At 46.9% G+C, this 26,270-nt stretch overlaps 1 protein-coding gene across 7 annotated transcripts in view; it reads right to left on the bottom strand.

Annotated features, from left to right (window-relative positions):
* The window catches only part of map7d3 (MAP7 domain containing 3), a 151,452-nt gene that overhangs the window by 8,880 nt on the left and 116,302 nt on the right, over positions 1-26,270 (bottom strand). For all 7 annotated transcript variants that reach the window (XR_010976416.1, XM_068047073.1, XM_068047074.1 and 4 more), the window contains 3 exons: positions 18,929-19,033; positions 10,746-10,799; positions 9,878-9,956 (listed from right to left, as the gene is read on the bottom strand). Coding sequence is in view for 6 of the 7 variants with exons in the window: in XM_068047073.1 (XP_067903174.1) it covers positions 9,878-9,956; positions 10,746-10,799; positions 18,929-19,033 (238 nt within the window). In the remaining variant the exon portion in view is untranslated. The remainder of the gene's footprint in view (positions 1-9,877; positions 9,957-10,745; positions 10,800-18,928; positions 19,034-26,270) is intronic.

Here is a 26,270-nt window from a genome sequence, read left to right on the forward strand (position 1 = left end):
CCCCTGGCCTAATGATCTGATGGACCATACATATGCCTGCCTGTTCAAAGCTCCACTTCCCCTACCTGCGGTACCCTCTCCTTGCTGCTCAGTTACACAGTTACCTGCTCCTACACCCATCAGAGCAGTGCACATGGGCACACTGTTACCTGCTCCTACACCCATCAGAGCAGTGCACATGGGCACACAGCCACCTGTTCCTACACCCATCAGAGCAGTGCACATGGGCACATAGTTACCTGCTCCTACACCCATCAGAGCAGTGCACATGGGCACATAGTTACCTGCTCCTACACCCATCAGAGCAGTGCACATGGGCATACAGCCACCTGTTTCCCCATCCGCCTTTGAAACAACCATGCAGAGCCTTGTGAGACTCCGCAATTGCCAGCTGCTGCCTGTCAAGCAGAGAGGGCGTCCAAAGGGGTCAAGCACTTGGGGAACATTCAGCAAGAAGAGACTGAGCACTAAAAGAAACAAGCATGCCGTGTCCAGTGGTAGCAGAAATGTGAATGCTCTTGCTGTGAACACAACTGGTGATAGTAGTAGGCAGGATTAAATGGGAATTGATGGGAAGACGCACGAGTAACATAACCACTAGCAGGGAACTGCTGGGCTAAATGGCCTGCATTATGTTCATAGCCCAAAAGAAACGTGCTTCTTTTCCAGCATCTTCACATCATTCATGTTTTCCCTGAGAGCAGCATTGAACCATCACGAGATAGGGGCAGTTATATCATCCTGCCTCCTACAGCTGAAGTGGGTACTAAGTGATTCATTGGCGGTGTTATCAGTACATGCCTTTACCGCAGAACACAAAGCATGCTCAACAGTAATTTCATTGGAGGGAGGGAAGCTCTGACACTGATGTTCTTTCCTTATTTCGTTTCATGTAAAACGTGCCCTTGAGAAAACAATCCTTGACACTTAAGGACGGCATTCAAGCAAAGGAGGCAGTGCAGGAGAGGACGCAAGGATGTGCTGATTCCTGCATCTGAGGTGGGTAATAAGTGCTTCATTGGCGACGTTATCAATTGGTGCCTTCACTGCAGAACTTAAAAAGATGTGCACAACAGTAATTTCAGTGGATGGAGGGAGGCAAGCTCTGACTCTGATTTGCTTTATTTCTTTTCATGTAAAGCATGCCGTCGAGAAAACAAGACCGCATTTGTTGACAACGCGATCCTTGAGACTTAAGGTCAGCATTCAAGCAACGAAGGCAACTGGATCATGCTGCGGAGCTGGTCACGATGTGGAAAGGAACATTGCATTTATGGATGAATTGGGAGTGCACATTGGGATGCGTTTGGGGAACATTCAACAAGAGTAGACTGAGCTCAGACTCTTGTGACTTTGCCTTCTTCACATGGACAATACAGTAGTGGAATAGAGAGCCAAGCGTTCATTCACCACAAGGCTCTCCAGGAACAATCTCTTTAGCTGTGCATAGCAGAGACTCGGCCTGTCTGTCTAACGGGAATGCTGGAAACACAACACTCATGTATCCATGCACAGCAGTTCCTCAGATGCTTAATGAACTTAATAAAACTTCTCAATAATTAACCTCAGAATTGTTGAGGCTTTGTTTTGCATGCTATTTCCCCGACTTTGCAACTGCACTTCAGATATTCAACTGTGGTGGAGGGGTGGAGGTAGGGGGGTAGAGGGAGGGGTGGAGGTAGGGGGTAGATGGAGAGGGGGGAGGGGTGGGGAGAGGGAGCATGCAAAATGCAGGGACCAGACAGTTGCAATGCCTGAAGTACTGTAGAGAAGTAGGGGAGAAGCAACTGGATTGGGCATCCGCAGCTGGAGGGAACGGCTGAATGGAGAGGGCCGAATGAGAGAGGCCGTAGAGAGCTGTGGGGAGCGAGTGTGCGAAGACCTCGGTGTCGCCAGGTCCAGGGACTGGCCGGTAAGTCTTTTGCTGTTGTGTTTCTGGCGCATGAACAGAAAAAGGCACTCCTCTTCCGCTCCGCTGCTCCCCCACCCCCCCCGCTCTTCCCCCCCACCCCTCCCTCCTCTCTTTCCCACCCCCTCCCTCCCTCCTCTCTTTCCCCCACCCCCCCTCCTCTCTTTCCCCCCCTCCTCTCTTTCCCCCCCTCCTCTCTTTCTTTCCCCCCCGCCGCAGGGCCGGGCCCCCCCCGCCGCGCTTCTTTCCCCCCCTCCTCGTCTTGCCCCCCCTCCTCTCGTTCTTTCCCCCCCTCCTCTCTTTCGTTCCCCCCCTCCTCTCTTTCTTTCCCCCCCTCCTCTCTTTCTTTCCCCCCCTCCTCTCTTTCTTTCCCCCCCTCCTCTCTTTCTTTCCCCCCCTCCTCTCTTTCTTTCCCCCCCTCCTCTCTTTCTTTCCCCCCCTCCTCTCTTTCTTTCCCCCCCTCCTCTCTTTCTTTCCCCCCCTCCTCTCTTTCTTTCCCCCCCTCCTCTCTTTCTTTCCCCCCCTCCTCTCTTTCTTTCCCCCCCTCCTCTCTTTCTTTCCCCCCCTCCTCTTTCTTTCCCCCCCTCCTCTCTTTCTTTCCCCCTCCTCTCTTTCTTCCCTCCTCCTCTCTTTCTTTTCCCCCCCTCCTCTCTTTCTTTCCCCCCCTCCTCTCTTTCTTTCCCCCCCTCCTCTCTTTCTTCCCTCCTCCTCTTTCTTTCCCCCCTCCTCTCTTTCTTTCCCCCCCTCCTCTCTTTCTTTCCCCCCCTCCTCTCTTTCTTTCCCCCCCTCCTCTCTTTCTTTCCCCCCCTCTCTTTCTACCCCCCTCTCTTTCTTTCCCCCCTCTCTTTCTTTCCCCCCTTCCTCTCTTTCTTTCCCCCCCTCCTCTCTTTCTTTCCCCCCTCCTCTCTTTCTTTCCTCCCCCTCCTCTCTTTCTTTTTCCCCCCCTCCTCTCTTTCTTTTTCCCCCCCTCCTCTCTTTCTTTCCCCCCCTCCTCTCTTTCTTTCCCCCCCTCCTCTCTTTCTTTTCCCCCCCTCCTCTTTCTTTTTCCCCCCTCCTCTCTTTCTTTCCCCCCCCCCTCCTCTCTTTCTTTCCCCCCTCCTCTCTTTCTTCCCTCCTCCTCTCTTTCTTTTCCCCCCCTCCTCTCTTTCTTTCCCCCCCTCCTCTCTTTCTTTCCCCCCCTCCTCTCTTTCTTCCCTCCTCCTCTTTCTTTCCCCCCTCCTCTCTTTCTTTCCCCCCCTCCTCTCTTTCTTTCCCCCCCTCCTCTCTTTCTTTCCCCCCCTCCTCTCTTTCTTTCCCCCCCTCCTCTCTTTCTTTCCCCCCCTCTCTTTCTTTCCCCCCTCTCTTTCTTTCCCCCCTTCCTCTCTTTCTTTCCCCCCCTCCTCTCTTTCTTTCCCCCCTCCTCTCTTTCTTTCCTCCCCCTCCTCTCTTTCTTTTTCCCCCCCTCCTCTCTTTCTTTTTCCCCCCCTCCTCTCTTTCTTTCCCCCCCTCCTCTCTTTCTTTCCCCCCCTCCTCTCTTTCTTTTCCCCCCCTCCTCTTTCTTTTTCCCCCCTCCTCTCTTTCTTTCCCCCCCCCCTCCTCTCTTTCTTTCCCCCCCCTCCTCTCTTTCTTTTCCCCCCCTCCTCTCTTTCTTTTCCCCCCCTCCTCTCTTTCTTTTTCCCCCCCTCCTCTCTTTCTTTTTCCCCCCCTCCTCTCTTTCTTTTCCCCCCCCTCCTCTCTTTCTTTTCCCCCCCCTCCTCTCTTTCTTTTTCCCCCCTCCTCTCTTTCTTTTCCCCCCCTCCTCTCTTTCTTTTTCCCCCCCTCCTCTCTTTCTTTTTCCCCCCCTCCTCTCTTTCTTTTTCCCCCCCTCCTCTCTTTCTTTTTCCCCCCCTCCTCTCTTTCTTTCCCCCCTCCTCTCTTTCTTTTTCCCCCCCTCCTCTCTTTCTTTTTCCCCCCTCCTCTCTTTCTTTTTCCCCCCCTCCTCTCTTTCTTTCCCCCCCCTCCTCTCTTTCTTTTCCCCCCCTCCTCTCTTTCTTTTCCCCCCCTCCTCTCTTTCTTTTTCCCCCCCTCCTCTCTTTCTTTCCCCCCACCCCCCACCCTCAACGCTGCTCTCCCCGGCCCCCGCGCTGCTCTCCCCGGCCCCCGCGCTGCTCTCCCCGGCCCCCGCGCTGCTCTCCCCGGCCCCCGCGCTGCTCTCTCCGGCCCCCGCGCTGCTCACTCCGGCCCCCGCGCTGCTCTCCCCGGCCCCCGCGCTGCTCTCCCCGGCCCCCGCGCTGCTCTCCCCGGCCCCCGCGCTGCTCTCCCCGGCCCCCGCGCTGCTCTCCCCGGCCCCCGCGCTGCTCTCTCACTCCGGCCATTGTATACTGCCACGTGTTCGTTAGGTTGCCTCTGTGTGATTCTTTGAGCAGCGCCATCTTTAGTCCTGGCAGCTGCAACAGTCGCAATCTGTGACGTTTTCGTGGCACATGCTGTATTTGCGCATGTGCCACAACAGCGCCACCTACCGTTCGCGTTGTCAACAAATGCGGTCTACAGTAAAACACTGTGAAGACTTGAACCTGTTTTGAGAGTCAAAGCTTGCAGACCAGCAGGAACACCAGGAAACGCCTTATTCACGGATGTCCAGGTTGGAAGTGCTCGGAAAAGTGAGCGGTGAACACTGATTTTGAAAAGATCTGGGAGATCCAACCCATTGCAACCGGGAGGAGATTGGGACTTTTTACCACAAGGGATTTCATAATCAAAAAGGACTGTGTAACGTATAAGTGTCGTGTGAAGTTTGCAAGTATTTTTAATAAGTAAAGCAAATACCTTTCTTGGCAATTTGTGGTATCAGCTACTTACAAAGTGCTATTCAGCTAATTGGGGATTTATTTTAATTTAGTTATTATAATAAGTCTTAAAACGTGAAATCCAGTCCTGTATTTCTTGAAATTAGTCTGGGGGGTTCATATCTCGTATTTTTCATGTTAACAATCTCACTGAGGTCATGACAGGGCGAGGTCACAAAGGGATTTAAACACAAAGGATGAGAATTCAAATGCCAATGTCAGTGCTAAAACAGTAACTAATACTTTTCTGTTGGGGGAGGGAAACAGATTTATTTAAATGTAGGATATTTATTCAATTGCAGTGAAATAGTTTCCATATCTGCTCTGCATTCGGCTGCGAATTAGACCCAACTGTTGTCTCTCTCATTTCTTGGAATTTTATTGGGAGGACTAAGTGACCCCACTAAAGAGGGTTTAAAGAATCAGTTTTCAAACTGGAGTCTGCAAAGCCATCATGTTTCCATATATTGATTTACGAGCATATTCATTCTGTTGCTGTGTATTCAAAAGAATTTTATTTTGTATTGATAGCACTTTTCCTTTGGATTAGAATACTCTCCTCCTGAAGTTATGGGGTGTGGGGTTTTCAGGAGCGTCAGTATTTGCAGGAGGGTTTACACCAGGACAGCAAGTAGCATGAAGTTCAGCTCAACTGAGTGCTGCGAGGCAGAAATTTGGTAAGTGTGGGAATTCGGTGCTGTTCTGGTCTTTTATACAGCAGTGATCAGAGAGATAGAGAGAGAGAGATAGAGAGAGAGAGATAGAGATAGAGATAGAGAGAGATAGAGAGATAGAGAGAGAGAGAGATAGAGAGAGAGAGATAGAGAGAGATAGATAGAGAGAGATAGAGATATAGAGAGAGATAGAGATATAGAGAGAGATAGAGATATAGAGAGAGATAGAGATATAGAGAGAGAGAGAGAGAGAGAGAGAGAGAGAGAGAGAGAGAGAGAGAGAGAGAGAGAGAGAGAGCCTGAGAAACGAGACCTGAGACCTGAAGCTCAGAGGCATTAATTAGGGAGCTGGTAGGTGATTGGTTGGACAGTTTTAAGGGCTTTTTTCCTTCCTAAACTGGGGAAGTAGTTTAAACTGGTACTGGGGAGATATAAGTATTATAATAAATTTGTAGCTGAATTAGTTAAACTACTTAATATAAATACAAATTATCATTGTGATATTTCTAAATCCTAATTAGTTAAATAAAACACAATGGAGATGACAGGGCAGGTGGGGTGTTGCAGCTGTAGCATGTGGGAAATGGTAGACACCAGTGTGATCCACAACAACTACACCTGCAGTAAGTGTCTGCAGCTCGAGGAGCTTCAGCTCAGAGTTGGAGCTGGAGTCGGAGATTCAGACACTAGGATGCATCAGGGAGGGAGAAAATTACCTGGACATTTGGTTCCAGGAGGCAGTCACACTCCTTAGGCTAGATACTTCAGATTTGGTCCATTCGCAGGGGCAGGAGGGTGTGACTACGAGTGAGGCAGGTATGGGGATCCTGAGGTAGCAATGGAGGAGCCTCAGCCCTTGCACTTGCCCAACAGGTTTGAGGTCCTTGCAGCTTGTGTGGACGACAGCAGGGACTGCAGGGAGAATGAGCAAACAGACCACAGCACCATGGCGTAGGGGGCCATTCAAATGTATAAAGGAATGTAGTAGAAGTAGGGGACAGTATAGTTAGGGGGATAGATACTATTTTCTGCAGCCAAGAGCATGAGTCCTGAAGGCTATGTTGCCTGCCCGGTGCAGGAGTTGAGGACATCTCCTTGGAGCTGAAGAGGAACGTGGAGTGGGTGGGGAAGGATCCAGCTGTCGTGGTCCATCTGAGTACCAATGACATAGATAGGACTAAGAAAGAGGTTCTGCTGAGGGAGTATGAGCAGTTAGGGTCTAAATTAAAAGGTAGAACCACAAAGGTGGTAATCTCTGGATTACTACCTGAGCCATGAGCAAATTGGCATAGGGTAAATAAGATCAGAGAGTTGAATGCGTGGCTCAAAGATTGGTGTGGGAGAAATTGGCCGGCCTTCACCTGAACCGCGCTGGGACCAGTGTCCTGGCAAATCATATAACTAGGGCTGTAAAGGCAGCTTTAAACTAATTATTGCGGGGGCGGGGTTCAGGTCAGGGGAAATTTAGAAAGTTAATGAGAAAGGACAAAGCAATAGTGCAGGGTAGCGATATGGGTCACGATAGCCAGTGTGACAGGAAGGAGCAGAGCGTACAAACATAAGGGTACACCAGCAAATAAGGTCAGAGTAGGGAAAAACGATAAAAAGACAGAATTAAAGATTCTTTATCTGAATGCAAGCAGCATTCATAACAAGATGGATGAATTGATAGTACAAATAGAAATAAATGGGTACGATATAGCCATTACAGAGACGTGGTTGCAAGGTAACCAAGGCTGGGAACTAAATATTCAAGGATATTTGATGCCTTGGTAGGATAGGAAGAAAGGAAAAGAAGGTGGGATTGTTCTGTTAATAAAGGATGAGATCAGTATAGTAGTGAGAAATTATCTTGGCTTCAATGATCAAGATGTAGAATCAGTTTAGGCGGAGATAAGAAATAGCAAAGAAAAGTCACTGGTGGGATTATTTTATAGGCCCCCTATCAGTAGGACAGACAATAAATCAAGAAATAATGGGGGCTTGCAGGAAAGGTACTGCAATAATCGTGGGCGATTTTAAACTTCATATAGCTTGGACGAAACAAATTGGCAAAGGTAGCCTGGAAGATAAGTTTATAGAGTGCATTAGGGAGAGTTTCTTAGAACATTACCTTCTGGAACCTACCCAGCAGCAGGCTATTTTAGACTTGGTAACGTGTAATGAGACAGGATTAATAAATGACCTCATAGTAAATGATCCTCTAGGCAAGAGTGATCATAATATGATAGCATTTCACATTCAGTTTGAGGGGAGAGGGGTTTGGATGTGAAACTAGTGTCATAAAGGTAATTACAAGGGTATGAAGACAAGTTGGCTAAAGTGGACTGAGAAAATAAGTCAAAAGGTAAGACAGTAGAGAAGCAGTGGCAGACACTTAAGGGGATATTTCATAACTCTCAAAGATATTCCATTGAGAAAGACTTTATGAGAAGGATACACCATTAATGGCTACCTAAGGAAGTTAAGGATGGTATCAAATTGAAAAAAAAGCCATACAATGCTGCAAAGATTAGTGGTAGGCCAGAAGATTGGGAAAATTTTAGAAACCAGCAGAGGATGACTAAAAAAAAAAAAGAGGGAGAAACTAGAGTACTAGAATAAACTAGCAAGAAATATTAAAACATACAGTAAAAACTTCTACAAATATATAAAAAGGAAGAGAGTAACTAAAGTAAGTGTTGGTCCCTTACAGGATGAAACTGGGGAATTAATAATGGGAAACAAGGAAATGACAGAGACTTTGAACAAGTATTTTGTATCCGTCTTCACAGAGAAGACACAAAAAGCATCCCAAGAATAGCAGAAAATCAAGAGGTAAAAGAAAGGGAGGAACTTAAAACAACCACTATCACTAGAGAAAAAGTACTAGGAAAACTAAAGGGACTAAAGGCTGACAAGTCCCCTGGACCTGATAGCCTGCATTCTAGGGTCTTAAAAGAAGTGGCTGCAGAGACAGTAGATGCATTGGTTGTAATCTTCCAAAATTCCCAGCTGATTGAAAAACCGCAAATGTAACACTTCTATTCAAGAAAGGGGAGTGACAGAAAGCAGGAAACTATAGCTCAGTTTGCCTGACATCTGTCATTGGGAAAATGCTAAAATCCATAATTAAGGAAGTAGTAGCACGGCACTTCGAAAATCATAATGCAATCAGGCGGAGTCAACATGGTTTTATAGAAGGGAAATCATGTTTGACAAATTTATTAGAGTTCTTTGAGGATGTAACAAGCAGGGTGGATAAAGGAGAACCAGTAGATGTAATGCACTTGGATTTCCAAAAAACATTAAATAAGGTATCACATAAAAGGTTACTACACAAGATAACAGCTCATGGTGTCGGGGGTAATATATCAGCATGGATAGAAATTGGCTAACTAACAGGAAATAGAATCGGGATAAATGGGGCATTTTTAGGTTGGCAAAATGTAACTAGTGGAGTTCCACAGGGATCAGTGCTGGAGCCTCAACTATTTGTGATCTTTATTAATGACTTGGATGAAGTGACTGAGTGTGCTTTAGCCAAATTTGCGGACAATACAAAGATACGTAGGAAAGCATGTTGTGAGGACACAAAAGTGTCTGCAAAGAGATATAGATAGGTTAAGTGAGTGGTAGATGGAGTACAATGTGGGAAAATGTGAGGTTGTCCACTTTGGCAGGAAGAATAGAAAAGCAGATTATTTACATGGAGAGATACTGCAGAATGCTGTGGTACAGAGGGATCTGGGTGTCCCTGTACATGAATCACAAAAAGTTAGCAGGCAGGTACAGCAAATAATTGGGAAGACAAATGGAATGTTGACATTTATCGCAAGGGTGATGGAGTATAAAGGTGGAGAAGTCTTGCTACAACTGTACAGGGCACTGGTGAGACCGTACCTAGAGTACCGCGTCCAGTTTTGTTCTCCTTACTTATGGAGGGATATATACTTGCATTGGAAGCAGTGCAGAGAAAGTTCACTTGGCTGATTCCTGGGATGAAAGGATTGCCTTATGAGGAAAGGTTGAGCAGGTTGGGCCTATACTCACTGAGTTTAGAAGAATGAAAGGTGATCTTATTGAAACATAAGTTTCTGAGGGTACATGCTGAGAGGATGTTTCCCCTTGTGAGGGACTCGAGAACTAAGGGGCATAGTTTCAAAATAAGAAGTCTCCTATTTAAGACGGAGACGAGGACGAATTTCTTCTCTCAGAGGGTCGTGAATCTTTGGAATTCTCTTCCCCAGAGAGCAGTGGAGGCTGGGTCATTGAATATAGTCAAGGCTGAGTTGGATAGATTTTTGACCTACGAGGGAGTCAAGGATTATGGGGGGACAGGCAGGAAAGTGGAGTTAAGGTCACAATCAGATCAGCCATGATCTTATTAAATGGCAGAGCAGCCTCGAGGGGCTGAATGGCCTACTCCTGCTCCTATTTCTTATGTTCGTATGACCAGTAAGTTAACAGCATCAACCCAATGGTAAAACATACTCCAAACCACTCACCCACTTCATCCGCATCCTCGTTCTTGGGCTCATCCTCACTGCTTTCGTCAGCCGCTGCATCATCTGACCTTTCATGTTTCTGTGGAAACAGGAGGATACCGTTTCAGCATTCTTTATATAAGATCTAAGAATTCACACTTCACAAGAACAGAAGAACATTTAGCCCCTCGAGCCTATTCCACAATTCAATTAGATCATGGCTGAACAGAAATCCACCGATCTGTTTGGAAATTTTCAATTGTCTACCCCCAGCCTCTTAGCTTTTTGGGGGAGTTCCAGATTTCCACTGGAAAAGAATCTGCAAGAAATTGTTACAATCAAAAATACAGCAGATTCATCTTGTGTTTTCTTGGGCAACTGTATTGACATTCTGTGATGCACATTTCACAACTTGTAGAATTCAAGTCCTGGAATCCCATTAACAGCTACACAGGGTTACAGAGAAGAACCTTATCCACTGGGATATACTACATTTGCAAGGACAATATTCTAATGTTTCAATTTTATCCCAACTATCAGAACCCAAATCAGAAAGTGAAATACTGTCACACTTGCGTACTTTGCTCATCTTCATTCACACTTGTGATCAGAGATAACTTTCTGTGTTGTAGAAGTTTGCAACAATCACCTGTTTAGTTTGAGGGAGCTTTAGTCGTATCATTGAGCACAGAACTCCTTATAATCCCATGTACTGGCCAAAAGCATAGCAGCAGGGCAGAGAAAGCTAACACTAAGCTAAACCCAGGAACAAGTTGGACATTTACCTTCAGTTTTAGACTACTGTTTAGAGGACAGCTGTTAGCATGAGGAGTAATTAAACTTTGTTAGAACTGAAGCTAGAAACATAAAACAGCTTCAAATCCATTACCTTAGATTCACCTTTGCCAGGCTTCCTTGTTCTCTGCATAATCTCTTCAATTCTCTGTTAATTACAGAAAAGCATTTATTTGTGTCGGACACAGCAATTTGTATAAAACTTTCAAATGTATTAATCCAAAGGAATTAGAATCACAGAATAATACAGTGCAGAAGAGGCCCTTCGACCAATCGAGTCTGCACCGATGCATTAAAGACACCTGACCTGTCTACCTAATCCTATTTGCCAGCACTTGGCCCATAGCCTTGAATGTTATGACGTGCCAAGTGCTCATCCAGGTACTTTTTAAAGGATGTGAGGCAACCTGCCTCTACCACCCTCCCAGGCAGGGCATTCCAAACCATCACCACCCTCTGGGTAAAAAAGTTCTTCCTCAAATCCCCCTTAAACCTCCCGCCCCTCACCTTAAACTTGTGACCCCTCGTAACTGACCCTTCAACTAAGGGGAACAGCTGCTCCCTATCCACCCAGTCCATGCCCCTCATAATCTTGTACACCTCGATCAGGTCACCCCTCAGTCTTCTCTGCTCCAGTGAAAAAAACCCAAGCCTATCCAACCTCTCTTCATAGCTTAAATGTTCCATCCCAGGCACCATCCTGCTGAATCACCTCTGCACCCCCTCCAATGCAATCACATCCTTCCTATAATGTGGCGACCAGAATTGCACACAGTACTCCAGCTGTGGCCTTACCAAAGTTCTGTACAACTCCAACATGACCTCCCTGCTTTTATAATCTATGCCTCGATTGATAAAGGCAAGTGTCCCATATGCCTTTTTCACCACCCTATTAACCTGCCCTTCTGCCTTCAGAAATCCATGGACAAACACTTCAAGGTCCCTTTGTTCCTCGGAACTTCCCAGTGTCAGGCCATTCATTGACTACTTCCGTGTCACATTACTCCTTCCAAAGTGTATCACCTCATACTTTTCAGGGTTAAATTCCATCTGCCACTTTTCTGCCCATTTGACCATCCCGTCTATATCTTCCTGTAACCTAAGACACTCAACCTCACTGTTAACCACTCGGCCAATCTTTGTGCCATCCGTGAACTTACTGATTCTACCCCCCACATAGTCATCTATGTCGTTTATATAAATGACAAATAGGGGACCCAGCACAGTCCCTGTGGAAGGAAATGTTACACACGTGTAAGAATCTAAAAGTTCGCAGCCAGTAATATTAATATCCCAGCTGACAGAGACTAAACTAGTTCCTTCTCATACTTAAAGCTGTGATCCCACAGAACCACAGTTACTAAGAGCTAAAGTTGTATTACAGGCACATCGACAGAGAGGCTCAGCAGCAAGCAAATGAAAGGGATCTCTTTAATAACTTGTATCGAAACCCATCACTATATTTAAGCAACTTAAAACCAACTAGTGAGGATTCATCATAGCATGATGCAGCACAGAAGGAGGCCATTCAGCCCATCAAGCCTGCACTTTGAAAGATCTATCCAATTATAGAGTTATAGTTGTTATGGCACAGGAAGAGGTCTATCAAGTCCATTCTAGCTCACTAAAGAGCAATTCAGTCAGTCCCATCCCTACCTCTATTCCTGTAGCCCTGCAAGTTTATTTCATTCAAGTGCTTATTCAATTTCCTTTTGAAATCATTGATCATCTCTGCTTCCACCAGCCTCGGAGGCACAGCATTCCAGGTCATTGCCATTCGCTGCATCCTCACATCCCCCTGCATCTCTTGCCCAAAACCTTAAATGCGTGCCCCCTAGTCCTTGTACCATCAGCTAATGGAACAGCTTTTCTTTGTCTACCTTGTCTAAACCTGTCATAATCCTGTACACCTTTAAATATTCCCTCAACCTCCTTTGTTCCAAGGAGAACAACCTCAGCTTCTCCAATCTAAGCTTGTAGCAAAATTCCCTTATCCCTGGACCCATTCCGGTAAATCTCCTCTGTACCCTCACAAGGATCCTCACATCTTTCCTAAAATGTGGTCACCAAAACAGGATGCAATTCTCTAGAGAGGAGGCGGTGGCGTAGTGGTAATATCACTAGACTTGTAACCCAGAGCCCCAGGCTAATGTTCTGAGGACATGGATTGGAATCCCGGTGGCAGATGGTGGAATTTGAATTCAATTAATAAATTTGGAATTATAAAGCTAGTCTAGTGGTGATCATGAAACCACTGTCGATTGCTGTAAAAATCCATCTGGTTCACTAATATTCTTCAGGGAAGGAAATCTGCTGTCGTTACCTGGTCTGGCCTATATGTGACTTCAGACCCACAGCAATGTAGTTGACTCTTAAATGGCCTAGCAAGCCACTCAGTTGTATCAAACTGCGACAAACTCTAAGAAAAGGATGAAATCGGACAGGCCATCTGGCATCGACCTAGGCACTGAAAACGACAACGGCAAACCCAGCCCTGTTGACCCTCCTTACTAACATCTGGGGGCTTGTGCCAAAGTTGGGAGAGCTGTCCCACAGACTAGTCAAGCAACAGCCTGACATAGTCATACTCACGGAATCGTACCTTGCAGACAATGTCCCAGACACTGCTATCACCATCCCTGGGTATGTCCTGTCCAGAGGTGGTGGCACAATGGTATATAGTTGGGAGTTGCCCTGGGAGTCCTCAACATCGACTCCGGACCCCATGAAGTCTCATGGTATCAGGTCAAACATGGGCAAGGAAACCTCCTGCTGATTACCACCTACTGCCTCCCCTCAGCTGATGAATCAGTGCTTCTCCATGTTGATCACTAATAGCACTGAGGGTGGAAAGGGCACAGAATGTACTCTGGGTGGAGAACTTCAATGTCTATCACCAAGAGCAGCTCGGTAGCACCACTACTGACCGAGCTGGCCGAGTCCTAAAGGACATAGCTGCTAGACTGGGTCTGCGGCAGGTGGTGAGGGAACCGACAAGAGGGAAAAACCTACTTGACCTCATCCTCACCAATCTGCCTGCCGCAGATGCATCTGTCCATGACAGTATTGTTAGGAGTGACCACCACACAGTCCAGTGGAAACGAAGTCCCGCCTTCACACTGAGGGTACACACCATTGTGCTGTGTGGCACTACCACTGTGTTAAATGGGATAGATTTCAAACAGATCTTGCAACTCAAAACTGGGCATCCATGAGATGCTGTGGGACATCTGCAGGAGCAGAATTGTATTCAACCACAATCTGTAACCTCATGGCCTGGCATATCCCCCACTCTACCATTACCATCAAGCCGGGGGAACAACCCTGGTTCAATGAAGAGTGCAGGAGAGCATGCCAGGCGCAGTACCATGCATACCTAAAAATGAGGTGTGAGCCTGGTGAAGCTACAAAACAGGACTACTTGCATGCCAAACAGCAGAAGCAGCTTGCAATAGACAGGGCTAAGAAATCCCACAACCAACGGATCAGATCCAAGCTCTGCAGTCCTGCCACATTCAGTCATAAATGGTGGTGGACAATTAAACAACTGACAGGAGGAGAAGGAGGCTTCACAAACATCCCCATTCCTCAATGATGAGGGAGCCCAGCACATCGGTGCACAAGACAAGGCTGAAGCATTTGTATCCATCTTCAGCCAGAAGGGTCAAGTGGATGATCCATCTCTGCCTCCTCCTGAGGTCTTTAGCCAATCCGATTCACGCCATGTGATAGCAAGAAACAGCTTAAGGCAATGGATACTGCAAAGACTACAGGCCCTGACAACATTCCAGCAATAACACTGAAGACTTGTGCTCTCGAACTAACTAGCCAAGTTGTTCCAGTATAGCTGCAACAATGGCATCTACCCGGCAATGTGAAAAATTGTCTAGGTATGTCATGTACACAAAAAGCAGGAGAAATCCAACCTGGCCAATTACTGCCCTCGCAGTCTACTCCCGATCATCAGTAAAGTGATGGAAGGGGTGTTTGACAGTGCTATCAAGCGGCACATCCTCAGCAATAACCTGCTCACTAAAGCTCAGTTTGGGTTCTGCCAGGGCCACTCAGCTCCTGACCTCATTACAGCCTTGGTCTAAACATGGACAAAAGAGCTGAACTCCAGAGGTGAAGCGAGAATGACTGCCCTTGACATCAAGGCAGCGTTTAACCGAGTATAGCATCAAGGAGCAAAACTGGAGTCAATGGGAATCAGGGTTAACTCTCTGCTGGCTGGAGTCATACCTAGCACAAAGGAAGATGGTTGCGGTTGTTGGAGATCAATCATGTCAGTCCCAGGACATCACTGCAGGAGTTTCTCAGGGTAGTGCCCTAGGCCCAACCATCTTCAGCTGCTTCATCAATGACCTTCCCTCCATCATAAGATCAGAAATGGGGATGTTCGCTGATGATTGCACAATGTCCAGTACCATTCATGACTCCTCAGATACTGAAGCAGCCCGTGCAGCGAGACCTGGACAACGTGCAGGCTTAGGCTGATAAGTGGCAAGTAACATTGGTGCCAGGCAATGACCATCTCAAACAAGAGAGAATCTAGTATCGCTGAATCCCCCATCAACATCCTGGGGGTCACTATTGACCAGAAACTGAACTGGACCAGCCACATAAATGCTGTGGCTACAAGGGCAGATCAGAGGCTGGGAATTCTGCAGCGAGTAACTCACCTCCTAACTCCCCAATGCCTGTCCATCATCTAAAAGGCACAAGTCAGGAGTGCAATGGAATACTCTTATCTTGCCTGGATGAGTGCAGCTCCAACAACACTCAAGAGGCTCGACACCATCCAGGACAAAGCAGTCGCTTGATTGGCACCCAATCCACCACCTTCAACATTCACTTCCTCCAGCACTGACGCACAGTGGCAGCAGTGTGTACCATTTACAAGATGCACCGAGCAACTCACCAAGGCTCCTTCGACAGTACCTTTCAATCCTGTGACCTCTACCACCTAGAAGGATAAGGGCAGCAGATGCATGGGAACACCACCACCTGCAAGTTCCCCTCCAAGCCACACACCATCCTGACTTGGAACTATATCGCCGTTCCTTTACTGTCGCTGGGTCAAAATGCTGGAATTCCCTCCTAACAGCACTTTTGGTGTACCTACACCCCATGGACTGTAGTGGTTCAAGCAGGTAGCTCACCACCACCTTCTCAAAAGCAATTAGGGATGGGCAATAAATGCTGACATTCCCCAAACAAAAGGTTGTGGCCTAACCAGAGCTTTATAAAGGTTCAGGATAACTTCCCTGCTTTTGTACTCAATACCTCTATTTATGAAGTCCAAATTCCCATATGCTTTGCTAACCACTCTCCCAATATGTCCTGTCACCTTCAAAGAACTATGCACATGCAGCCCCAGCTCTCTCTGTCCCTGCACACTCTTCAGAACTTTGCCATTAAGTCTACATTGCCTCTCCTCACCTCTTCCATCAAAAAATGCATTACCTCACACTTGTCTGTATCAAATTCCATCCGTCACTTGTCTGCCCATTCTGCTTGCCTATCATCCTCATTGCCACACCTCCAAGTTTGGTAAATTTTATTCTGTATTCCAAGATCCAAGTCATTTATATAAATCAAAAAAACAGTGGTCCTAGCACTGATCCCCTTGGGGAACACCACCGTCTACCATCCTCCAGTCTGAGAAACAACCAGTTACCATAACCCGCTGTTTTCTGTCCTTAACCAATTTTTTTTAATTCAAGCTGACACTGACCTCCTACTCCATCAGCCACAACATTGTTAAGCAGTCTTTAATGTGATACTTTGTCAAATGCTTTCTTAAAATCCATACAGACAACATCCATTGCATTCCCTTCATCAATCTTCTGTTACTTCATCGAAAAATTCAAATAGATTAGTCACATTCGTGCTGGCTCTCCTTAATTAACTCAATCCTCTCCAAGTGCCTGTTAATTTTTTCCCCCGATTACTGTTTCTAAAACCTTGCCCAGAACTAATGTTAAACTGACCAGCCTGCAGTTACTGGGAATGTCTTTACACCCTTTCTTGAACAAGGGTCTCATTTTTGCCACTTTCCAATTCTCTGACACCTTCTCTGTATCCAGGGAAGACTGGAAGATTCTGGCAAGCCCTTCTGCTATCTCCACTCCCACTTCCCTGAGCAACCTGGGATGCAAGCCATCCGGACCAGGTGACTTACTCACTCTAAGCATAGCCAGCCTTTCTAGTACATCCTGATCAATTTTCATTCCATCTATTACCGCTACCATCTCCACTTCCACTGATATTTTGTCAGCATCCTCTTCCTTTGTAAACACTGATACAAAGTACTCATTAACTATTCTAGCCTTGCCCTGCGCTTCTCAGCAAATATCACCCTCTTTGTCCCTAATTGGCCTCACCCCACCTCTTACTACCCGTTGTTTACATGCCGGTAGAAGATTTTTGGGTTCCCTTTTATGTTAACTGCCATTCTATTCTCATATTCTCTCTTTGCCCATCTTATTTTCCTCTTCACTTCCCCTCTCAACTTATTGTATCAGGCCTGGTTCTTGCTTGAAGAATTCACCTGAAATGTATCATACACCCTCTTTTTTTGTTTCTTCATATTCTCTACCTCTCCCGTCATCCAAGGAGCCCTGGGTTTGGTTCCTCTGCCTTTCCCTCTTGTTGGAATATACCTAGCCCGTACCTGAAACATCTCCTTAATGATCTCCCATTGTTCTGTTACAGTTTTTCCCGTCAATCTTTGGTTCCATTTTACTCTGGCTAGATCCCTTCTCATCTTATGGAAGTTAAATCTCTTCCAATTTAGAAGTTCTACTTTAGATTGTTCCTTGTTCTTCTCCATTACTAATCTAAACCTTGTGACACAATGATCACTCTTACCCGAGTGTTTCTCCCAAAGACACTTGGTCCACTCCCCTCTGCTCTTTCCCCATAGCCTTGCAAATTTTTCCCTTCAAGTATTTATCCAATTCTCCTCTGGAAGTTACTATTGAATCTGCTTCCACCACCCTGTCAAGCAGCGCATTCCAGATCACAACAACACACTGTGTAAAAAAAAAACCTCTGGTTCTTTTACCAATAACCTTCAATCTGTGTCCTCTGGTTACCGACCCTCCTGCCACTAGAAACAGTTTCTCCTTATTTGCTGGTAAATAGTTGATATTTGCTTGCTCTAGAGTGCATACATGCTGTACCTGCAGAGCCATTCGCCACTTCTTCTGGCTTCTTTCCACAAGTCCAACTAATACCTCCCACTTTTTATTTTTGAAGGCTCCATCCTGGGTTCTTCTTTAACTACTGATATCATTGGCCTCACCATCACTTCTTCAATCTCACTGGTCCATCTGGGGAAACTACTCCCTCAACAACTCCCAACTCCATAAAGCTCAAACCTGCCAAAAACACTGGAACACTCTCCCTATATCTGGTTAGAGCAGTCTCCATCTCTCAGAAAGGACTCCATGACCTTTTTATTAGCCAGATAGAGAATCTTTCACAAACACTTGTGGCTGCACTTTTGATTTGGTCTTCATGCTTCAAACACATTGACTTGGACATTCTTCCACCACAAGCCTTGTGCCCCATGGTAGTATTCCCACCTCGGAGTCAGAGTGGGATTGCTAGAAGCCCCACTCCTCACAGCCCTGGTGACTGCAGACTAGAATACAGTCTCTAAATACTGGGCTGCTATCCAGTGGGAAACTTGTGTCTGGGTGGAGACACCACTGGAACAGGGGTAGTGTTCCCGCCTGAGTGGAAGGATTTGATTCAAACCCTAGCAAGCAGAGCCTGGAGGAGTGGCTCTGATTATTGGACTGGCATCAGGGGTGGGGGTGTCTCGTGTCCGATGGGTGTGGTGCCCTCCCCACCACCAGCATACAGGGTAGGTGGGGGTCTTTAGCCTTGGTTACAGCCTATCAAGAAGATACACCGAAGATGAAACCCATTGAGAAACGACCTTAGCCTCTTTTTCTTAGCAAATGGCTTGAGAATCTCATGCAAGACTGGAGTGGGGAGCTGCCTAGGGCAGAATACCATGGACAGACATATTGTGCATCTTTCCAACAACCTCAGTGTGTGGAATTACATTGTCTGTACTTCCTAGTGCTTTACAATTATCTACCCTTCATTCCCCCTTCCTCCAACAAACTCCAGGCTTTCAAAACTCAAGCTGGGTGTTTCCCAAAAGTACTTGCATCATCCTCCCTCCTACTCTTTAGGCTTGTGGATTTCTTGTACACTGAGTCTTGGCTCTTCAATAATCAGAGCTAATTAAGATCACACCTTCTTCCTCTCGAGACGTTCCTGCTGATTCTGCTGCATGATTCGTTCTCTTTCCACTCTCTGCCGCTCAGCTTCTTCCAAAGCTTTTGCCTCGGCCTCTTCTCTCTGAAACACAGACTCAGTGTTCACCTTTCAGTCAATACCTTGGAAATCAGTGTGGCATCTCGTTAGCATCCTCAGAAAAGCTGCAATGTCTCAACCGTCTTCCCAACTCAACAGATTTCAGTATCAATTAAATTTACATTTTAAAATCCAATGATAAAAAAGTGTATTTTAAAAAAGTAAAGCACGCCATTAAACAAAACACTCGATAGAACTAAATAAACACTTGCTAATATACTCCTCTCCCATAGAAAGCGAAATTCCTGAGTGCATACATGGGCTTTATGGGCAAACAATTTGCAACATTTTACAAATCTTGGGTAAATTATTCCACAGCAGTTACTCCAGACGGGACTGATTTGACAGGCAGGGAATGCTGAATTACTGTTGAATGTCAAACAAATTTGATTGAATTTTTCGAGGAGGTGACTAGGCATGTAGATGAGGGTAAAGCAGTTGATGTCGTCCACATGGACTTCAATAAGGCTTTTGATAAAGCCCTGCATGGGAGATTGGTCAAGGTGGCAAGAGCCCATGGGATCCAGGGCAATTTGGCCAACTGGATCCAAAATTGGCTTAGTGGCAGAAGGCAGAGGGTGATGGTCGAGAGTAGTTTTTGCAATTGGAAGCCTGTGACCAGTGGTGTGCTGCAGGGATCGGTGCTGGGACCCTTGCTGTTTGTAGTGTACATTAATGACTTAGACGAGAATATAGGAGGTATGATCAGTAAGTTCGCAGATGACACGAAAATTGGTGGTGTTGTAAATAGTGAGGAGGAAAGCCTTAGATTACAGGATGATATAGATGGGCTGGTAAGATGGGCGGAGCTGTGGCAAATGGAATTTAATCCTGAAAAGTGTGAGGTGATGCATTTTGGGAGGACTAACAAGGTAAGGGAATATACAATGGATGGTAGGACCCCAGGAACTACAGAGGGACCTTGGTGTATTTGCCCATAGATTACTGAAGGCAGCAGCACAGGTAGATAAGGTGGTTAGGAAGGCATGTGGGATACTTGCCTTTATTAGATGAGGCACAGAATATAAAAGCAGGGAGGTTATGATGGAACTGTATAAAACGCTAGTTAGGCCACAGCTGGAGTAGTGTGTACAGTTCTGGTCACCACACCATAGGAAGGATGTGATTGCACTGGAGAGGGTGCAGAGGAGATTCACCAGGATGTTGTCTGGGCTGGAGCATTTCATAGAGTCATAGAGCATAGAAACAGGCCCTTCGGCACACCGCGTCCATGCCGACCATAATGCCTATCTATACTAATCCCACCTGCCTGCATTAATTCCATATCCCTCTAAACCTTGCTCATTCAAGTACCTGTCCAGATGCCTCTTAAATGTCGCTACTGTTCCTGCCTCCACCACCTCCTCAGGCAGCTCATTCCAGGTACCCACTATTCTCTGTGTGAAACATTTACCCCTGTGATACTCTTTTTAAACCTCCTCCCTCTCACCTTAAATCTATGCCCTCTAGTTTTAGTCACCCCTACCTTGGGAAACAGACTCTGGCTATCTACCCTATCTATGCCTTTCATAATTTCATATAACTCTATCATGTCCCCTCTCAGCCTCCTTCGCTCCAGGGAAAACAGACCCAGCCTATCCAATCTCTCTTTATAACTCAAGCCCTCCAAACCAGGCAACATCCTTGTGAATCTTTTCTGCAACCTCTCTAGCTTAATCACATCTTTCCTGTAGTGCGGTGACCAGAACTGCACACAGTAATCCAAATGCGGCCTGACCAACGTTATGTACAACTGTAACATGATGTCCCAACTCTTGTACTCAATGCCTTGGCCGATGAAGGCAAGCATGCCATATGCCTTCTTCACCACCCGGTCTACCCTGTGTTGCCACTTTCAGGGAACTATGTACTTGCACCCCAAGGTCTCTCTGCTCAACAACTCTCCCAGGGCCCTGCCATTCACTGTATATGTCCTGCCCTGGTTTAACTTCCCAAAATGCATCACTTCACACTTGTCTGCGTTAAATTCCATTTGCAAATCCCTTGCCCACTTTCCCAGTTGATCAATATCCTGTTGTAACCTTAGACAACCTTCTTCACTGTCCAATATACCACCAATTTTGGTGTCATCTGCAAACTTACTAATCATGCCCCCTACATAGAACATAGAACATAGAACATACAGCACAGAACAGGCCCTTCGGCCCACAATGTTGTGCCGATCCTTTGTCCTCTGTCAAGGACAATTTAATCTATACCCCATCATTCTCCTTTATCCATATACCTATCCAAAAGCCTTTTGAAAGTCCCTAAAGTTTCTGACTCAACAACTTCCCCGGGCAAGGCATTCCATGCCTCGACCACTCTCTGGGTAAAGAACCTTCCCCTGACATCCCCCTTATATCTCCCACCCTTCACCTTAAATTTATGACCCCTTGTAACGCTTTGCTCCACCCGGGGAAAAAGTTTCTGACTGTCTACCCTATCTATTCCCCTGATCATCTTATAAACCTCTATCATGTCACCCCTCATCCTTCTCCTTTCTAATGAGAAGAGGCCTAGAATGTTCAGCCTTTCCTCGTAAGACTTATTCTCCATTCCAGGCAACATCCTGGTAAATCTCCTCTGCACCCTCTCCAAGGCTTCCACATCCTTCCTAAAATGAGGCGACCAGAACTGCACACAGTACTCCAAATGAGGCCTTACCAAGGTCCTGTACAGCTGCATCATCACCTCACGGCTCTTAAATTCAATCCCTCTGCTAATGAACGCTAACACCCCATATGCCTTCTTCACAGCCCTATCCACTTGAGTTGCAACTTTCAATGATCTATGCACATAGACCCCAAGGTCTCTCTGCTCCTCCACATGCCCAAGAACCCTACCGTTAACCCAGTATTTTGCATTCGTGTTTGTCCTTCCAAAATGGACGACCTCACACTTTTCAGGGTTAAACTCCATCTGCCACTTTTCAGCCCAGCACTGCAACCTATCCAAGTCCCTTTGCAGACGACAATAGCCCTCCTCGGTATCCACAACTCCACCAACCTTTGTATCATCTGCAAATTTACTGACCCACCCTTCGACTTCCTCATCCAAGTCGTTAATAAAAATCACAAACAGGAGAGGACCCAGAACTGATCCCTGCGGCACGCCACTGGTAACTGGGCTCCAGGCTGAGTATTTACCATCTAAGACCACTCTCTGCCTTCTATCAGTTAGCCAATTCTTAATCCAACTGGCCACATTCCCCACTATCCCATGCCTCCTGACTTTCTCCATAAGTCTACCATGGGGGACCTTATCAAATGCCTTACTAAAATCCATGTACACCACATCCACTGGTTTACCCTCATCCACTTGCTTGGTCACCTGCTCAAAGAATTCAATCAGGCTTGTGAGGCAAGACCTACCCCTCACAAAACCGTGCTGACTGTCCCGAATCAAGCAGTGTCTTTCCAGATGCTCAGAAATCCTATCCCTCAGCACCTTTTCCATCAACTTGCCTACCACCGAAGTAAGACTAACTGGCCTGTAATTCCCAGGGTTGTTCCTATTCCCTTTCTTGAACAGGGGCACAACATTTGCCACCCTCCAATCACCTGGTACCACCCCCGTCAGCAGAGAAGATGAAAAGATCATTGCCAGCGGCTCTGCAATTTCATCCCTTGCTTCCCATAACATCCTTGGATATACCCCGTCAGGCCCGGGAGATTTGTCTATCTTCAAGTTATTCAAAAACCCCAACACATCTTCCCTCCTAACGAGCACTTCCTCGAGCTTACCAGTCTGCTTCCCACCGTCCTCTTCAGTAATACACCCCTTCTCATTCGTAAATACCGAAGAGAAGTACTCATTCAAAACCTCACTTATCTCTTCCGGCTCAACACACAGTCTCCCGCTATTGTCCTTGACCGGACCTACGGTCCCCCTAGTCATCCTCATATTTCTGACATACGCGTAAAAGGCCTTGGGGTTTTCTTTTATCCTACCCGCCAAGCATTTTTCATGCCCTCTCTTAGCTCTCCTAATCCCTTTCTTCAGATCCTTCCTGGCCATCTTGTATCCCTCCAGAGCTATGCCTGTGCCCTTTTTCCTCAACTTTATATACGCATCCTTCTTCTTCCTAACAAGACTCTCAACCTCTCTTGTCAACCACGGTTCCCTCACATGACCATCCCTTCCCTGTCTGACAGGGACATGCTTATCAATGGCCCCTACTATCTGCTCCTTGAAAAAGTTCCACATTTCGACCGTGCCCTTCCCTGCCAGCATATGCTCCCAACTTATGCTCCTCAGTTCCTGCCTGACAGCATCATATCTACCCTTCCCCCAATTGTAAACCTTGCCCTGTTGCACATACCTATCCCTCTCCATTACCACAGTGAATGCTACAGAATTGTGATCACTATCTCCAAAGTGCTCGCCCACCAACAGCTCTATCACTTGCCCTGGTTCATTACCTAGTACCAAATCCAATATTGCCTCCCCTCTGGTCGGGCAGTCTACATACTGAGTCAGAAAAGCTTCCTGGACATACTGCACAAACACTACCCCATCCAAACTATTCGATCTAAAGAGTTGCCAATCAATATTTGGGAAGTTGAAATCCCCCATAATTACTACCCTGTGACTTCTGCTCCTTTCCAAAATCTGTTTCCCAATCTGCTCTTCCACCTCCCTGCTGCTATTGGGGGGCCTATAGAAAACTCCCATCAAGGTGACTGCTCCTTTCCTGTTCCTGACCTCAACCCACAGTGCCTCAGTCGGCAGATCCTCCTCGAAAATTCTTTCAGCAGTTGTTACACTATTTCTAACTAACAATGCCACCCCCCCACCTCTTTTACCACCATTCCTAATCTTATGAAAACATCTATAACCAGGTACCTCCAAAAACCATTCCTGCCCCTCACCTATCCACGTTTCAGTGATGGCCACAACATCGTAGTCCCAAGTGCCCATCCACGCCTTCAATTCACTCACCTTATTCCTGATGCTTCTTGCGTTGAAGTATACGCACTTTAACCCTTCTCCGTGCCCATCTGTCCTCTGTGACAGTGCTACCTTCCCCAATACCTCACTACACTCTTTGTCTTTCTGAGTGGACCCACTGGTCCCTGGATTACAAGTCCGGTTCCCATCCCCCTCCCAAACTAGTTTAAACCCTCCCGAACAGTACTAGCAAACCTCCCTCCCAGGATATTGGTGCCCCTCTGGTTCAGATGCAGCCCGTCCTGTTTGAACAGGTCCCATCTTCCCCAGAATGCAGTCCAATTATCCAAGAACTGGAAGCCCTCCCTCCTACACCATTCCTGCAGCCACGTGTTCAGCTGTGCTCTCTCCCTATTCCTAGCCTCACTATCACGTGGCGCCGGCAACAAACCAGAGATAACAACTCTGTCCGTCCGAGCTTTCAGCTTCCAGCCTAACTCCCTAAACTCACTTCTAACATCTGTGCCACCCTTCCTTCCTACGTCGTTGGTGCCAATGTGCACCACGACCTCTGGCTGCTCCCCCTCCCCTTTAAGGATCCTGAAGACGCGATCACAAACATCACGGACCCTGGCACCAGGGAGGCAACAAACCATCCGTGCGTCTCGCCTGCGCCCACAGAACCGCCTGTCCGTACTCCTCACCATCGAGTCCCCGATGACTAGTGCTCTCCCATTCTCCCTCCTTCCCTTCTGAGCCACAGTGCAGGACCCCGTGCCAGAGGCCCGGTCACTGCAGCCTGCCCCCGATAGGCCGTCCCCCCCAACAGTATCTAAAACTGTATACTTGTTGTTGAGGGGAATGACCACAGGAGATCCCTGCACTGACCTCTTCCCACCTCTAACTGTTACCCAGCTGCCTTTGATTTGTGGAGTAACGACCTCCGTGTAGCTTCTATCTATCAACCCCTCAGCTTCCCGAATGATCCTCAGTTCATCCAGCTCCAGCTCCAATTCCCTAACACGGTCTGATAGGAGCTGGAGACGGATGCACTTCCAGCAGGTGAAGTCGGCAGGGCCACCGGAGGTTTCCCTCACCTCGAACATTCTGCAGGAGGAGCAAGACACTACACTGGCTGCCATTTCTTTTATTCAATTACCCCTTAGTTAAGTACAACTATAGATATTAACAAAAACAGTAAATAGCTTACCTGTTCAGTCCTTTTTGGCTAGAGGAGGAGGGTAAAAAGGGTCTTATTATTAGGTTAGAGGAGGAGGATGGGTGGGAGACACTACATGTGTAGTGGCTCGGGTTTACCCAGGAGTCCTCGCTGCCGACCAGCTTCCGGTTCCTCCGGCGCCAAAAGAAACTCAAAGACAAGGAAAACAGTAAGTAAAACAGTAAGTACTTACTTTTAAAACACAGCTCCTGATGCCTTCACTCACCCACCGAAGAGTCGCTACCTTCTCCTGCTGCTCCGCCGGGAAAAAATTCACATTCACATCCAAGTCATTAATATATATGACAAACAACAGAGGGCCCAGCACTGATCCCTGCAGCACACCACTGGTCACCGGCCTCCAATCTGAAAAAACAACCCTCCACTACTATCCTCTGCGTCCTATCACCAAGCCAATTTTGTATCCAATTGGCTAGCTCACCCTGGATCCCATGTGTTCGAACCTTCCGGACTAGCCTACCATGCAGGACCTTGTCAAAGGCCTTCCTAAAGTCCATGTAGACAACGTCCACTGCCCTGCCCTCGTCAATCCTCTCGGTCACCTCCTCAAAAAACTCAAATTCGTGAGACATGATTTCCCACGCACAAAGCCATGCTGACTATCCCTAATCAGACCTTGCTTTTCCAAATGCATCTAAATCCTGTCTCTCAGAATCCCTTCCAATAACTTTCCCACCACTGATGTAAGGCTCACCGGCCTGTAGTTCCCTGACTTATCCCTGCTGCCCTTCTTAAATAAAGGCACAACATTAGCTATCCTCCAGTCTTCCGATACCTCACCCGTGGCCAACGATGATACAAAAACTCTGCCAGGGCCCCAGCAATCTCCTCCCTCGCTTCCCATAGCATCCTAGGATACACCTGGTCAGGCCCTGGGGATTTATCCACCTTAATGCGCTTCAAAACCTCCAACACCTCCTCCTTTGTAATGTTGATATGCTCCAGGATATCGCTGTTCCCTCCCGTGAACTCATTAGCTTCCGTGACCTTCTCCTCGGTAAATACAGACGAGAAGTATTGATTTAAGAGCTTGCCCATTTCCCGTGGCTCCACACATAGATTACCACACTGATCCTTAAGGGGCACTAC

This window comes from Heterodontus francisci, chromosome 15 (assembly GCF_036365525.1).
Source record: "Heterodontus francisci isolate sHetFra1 chromosome 15, sHetFra1.hap1, whole genome shotgun sequence".
NCBI lineage: Eukaryota > Metazoa > Chordata > Chondrichthyes > Heterodontiformes > Heterodontidae > Heterodontus > Heterodontus francisci.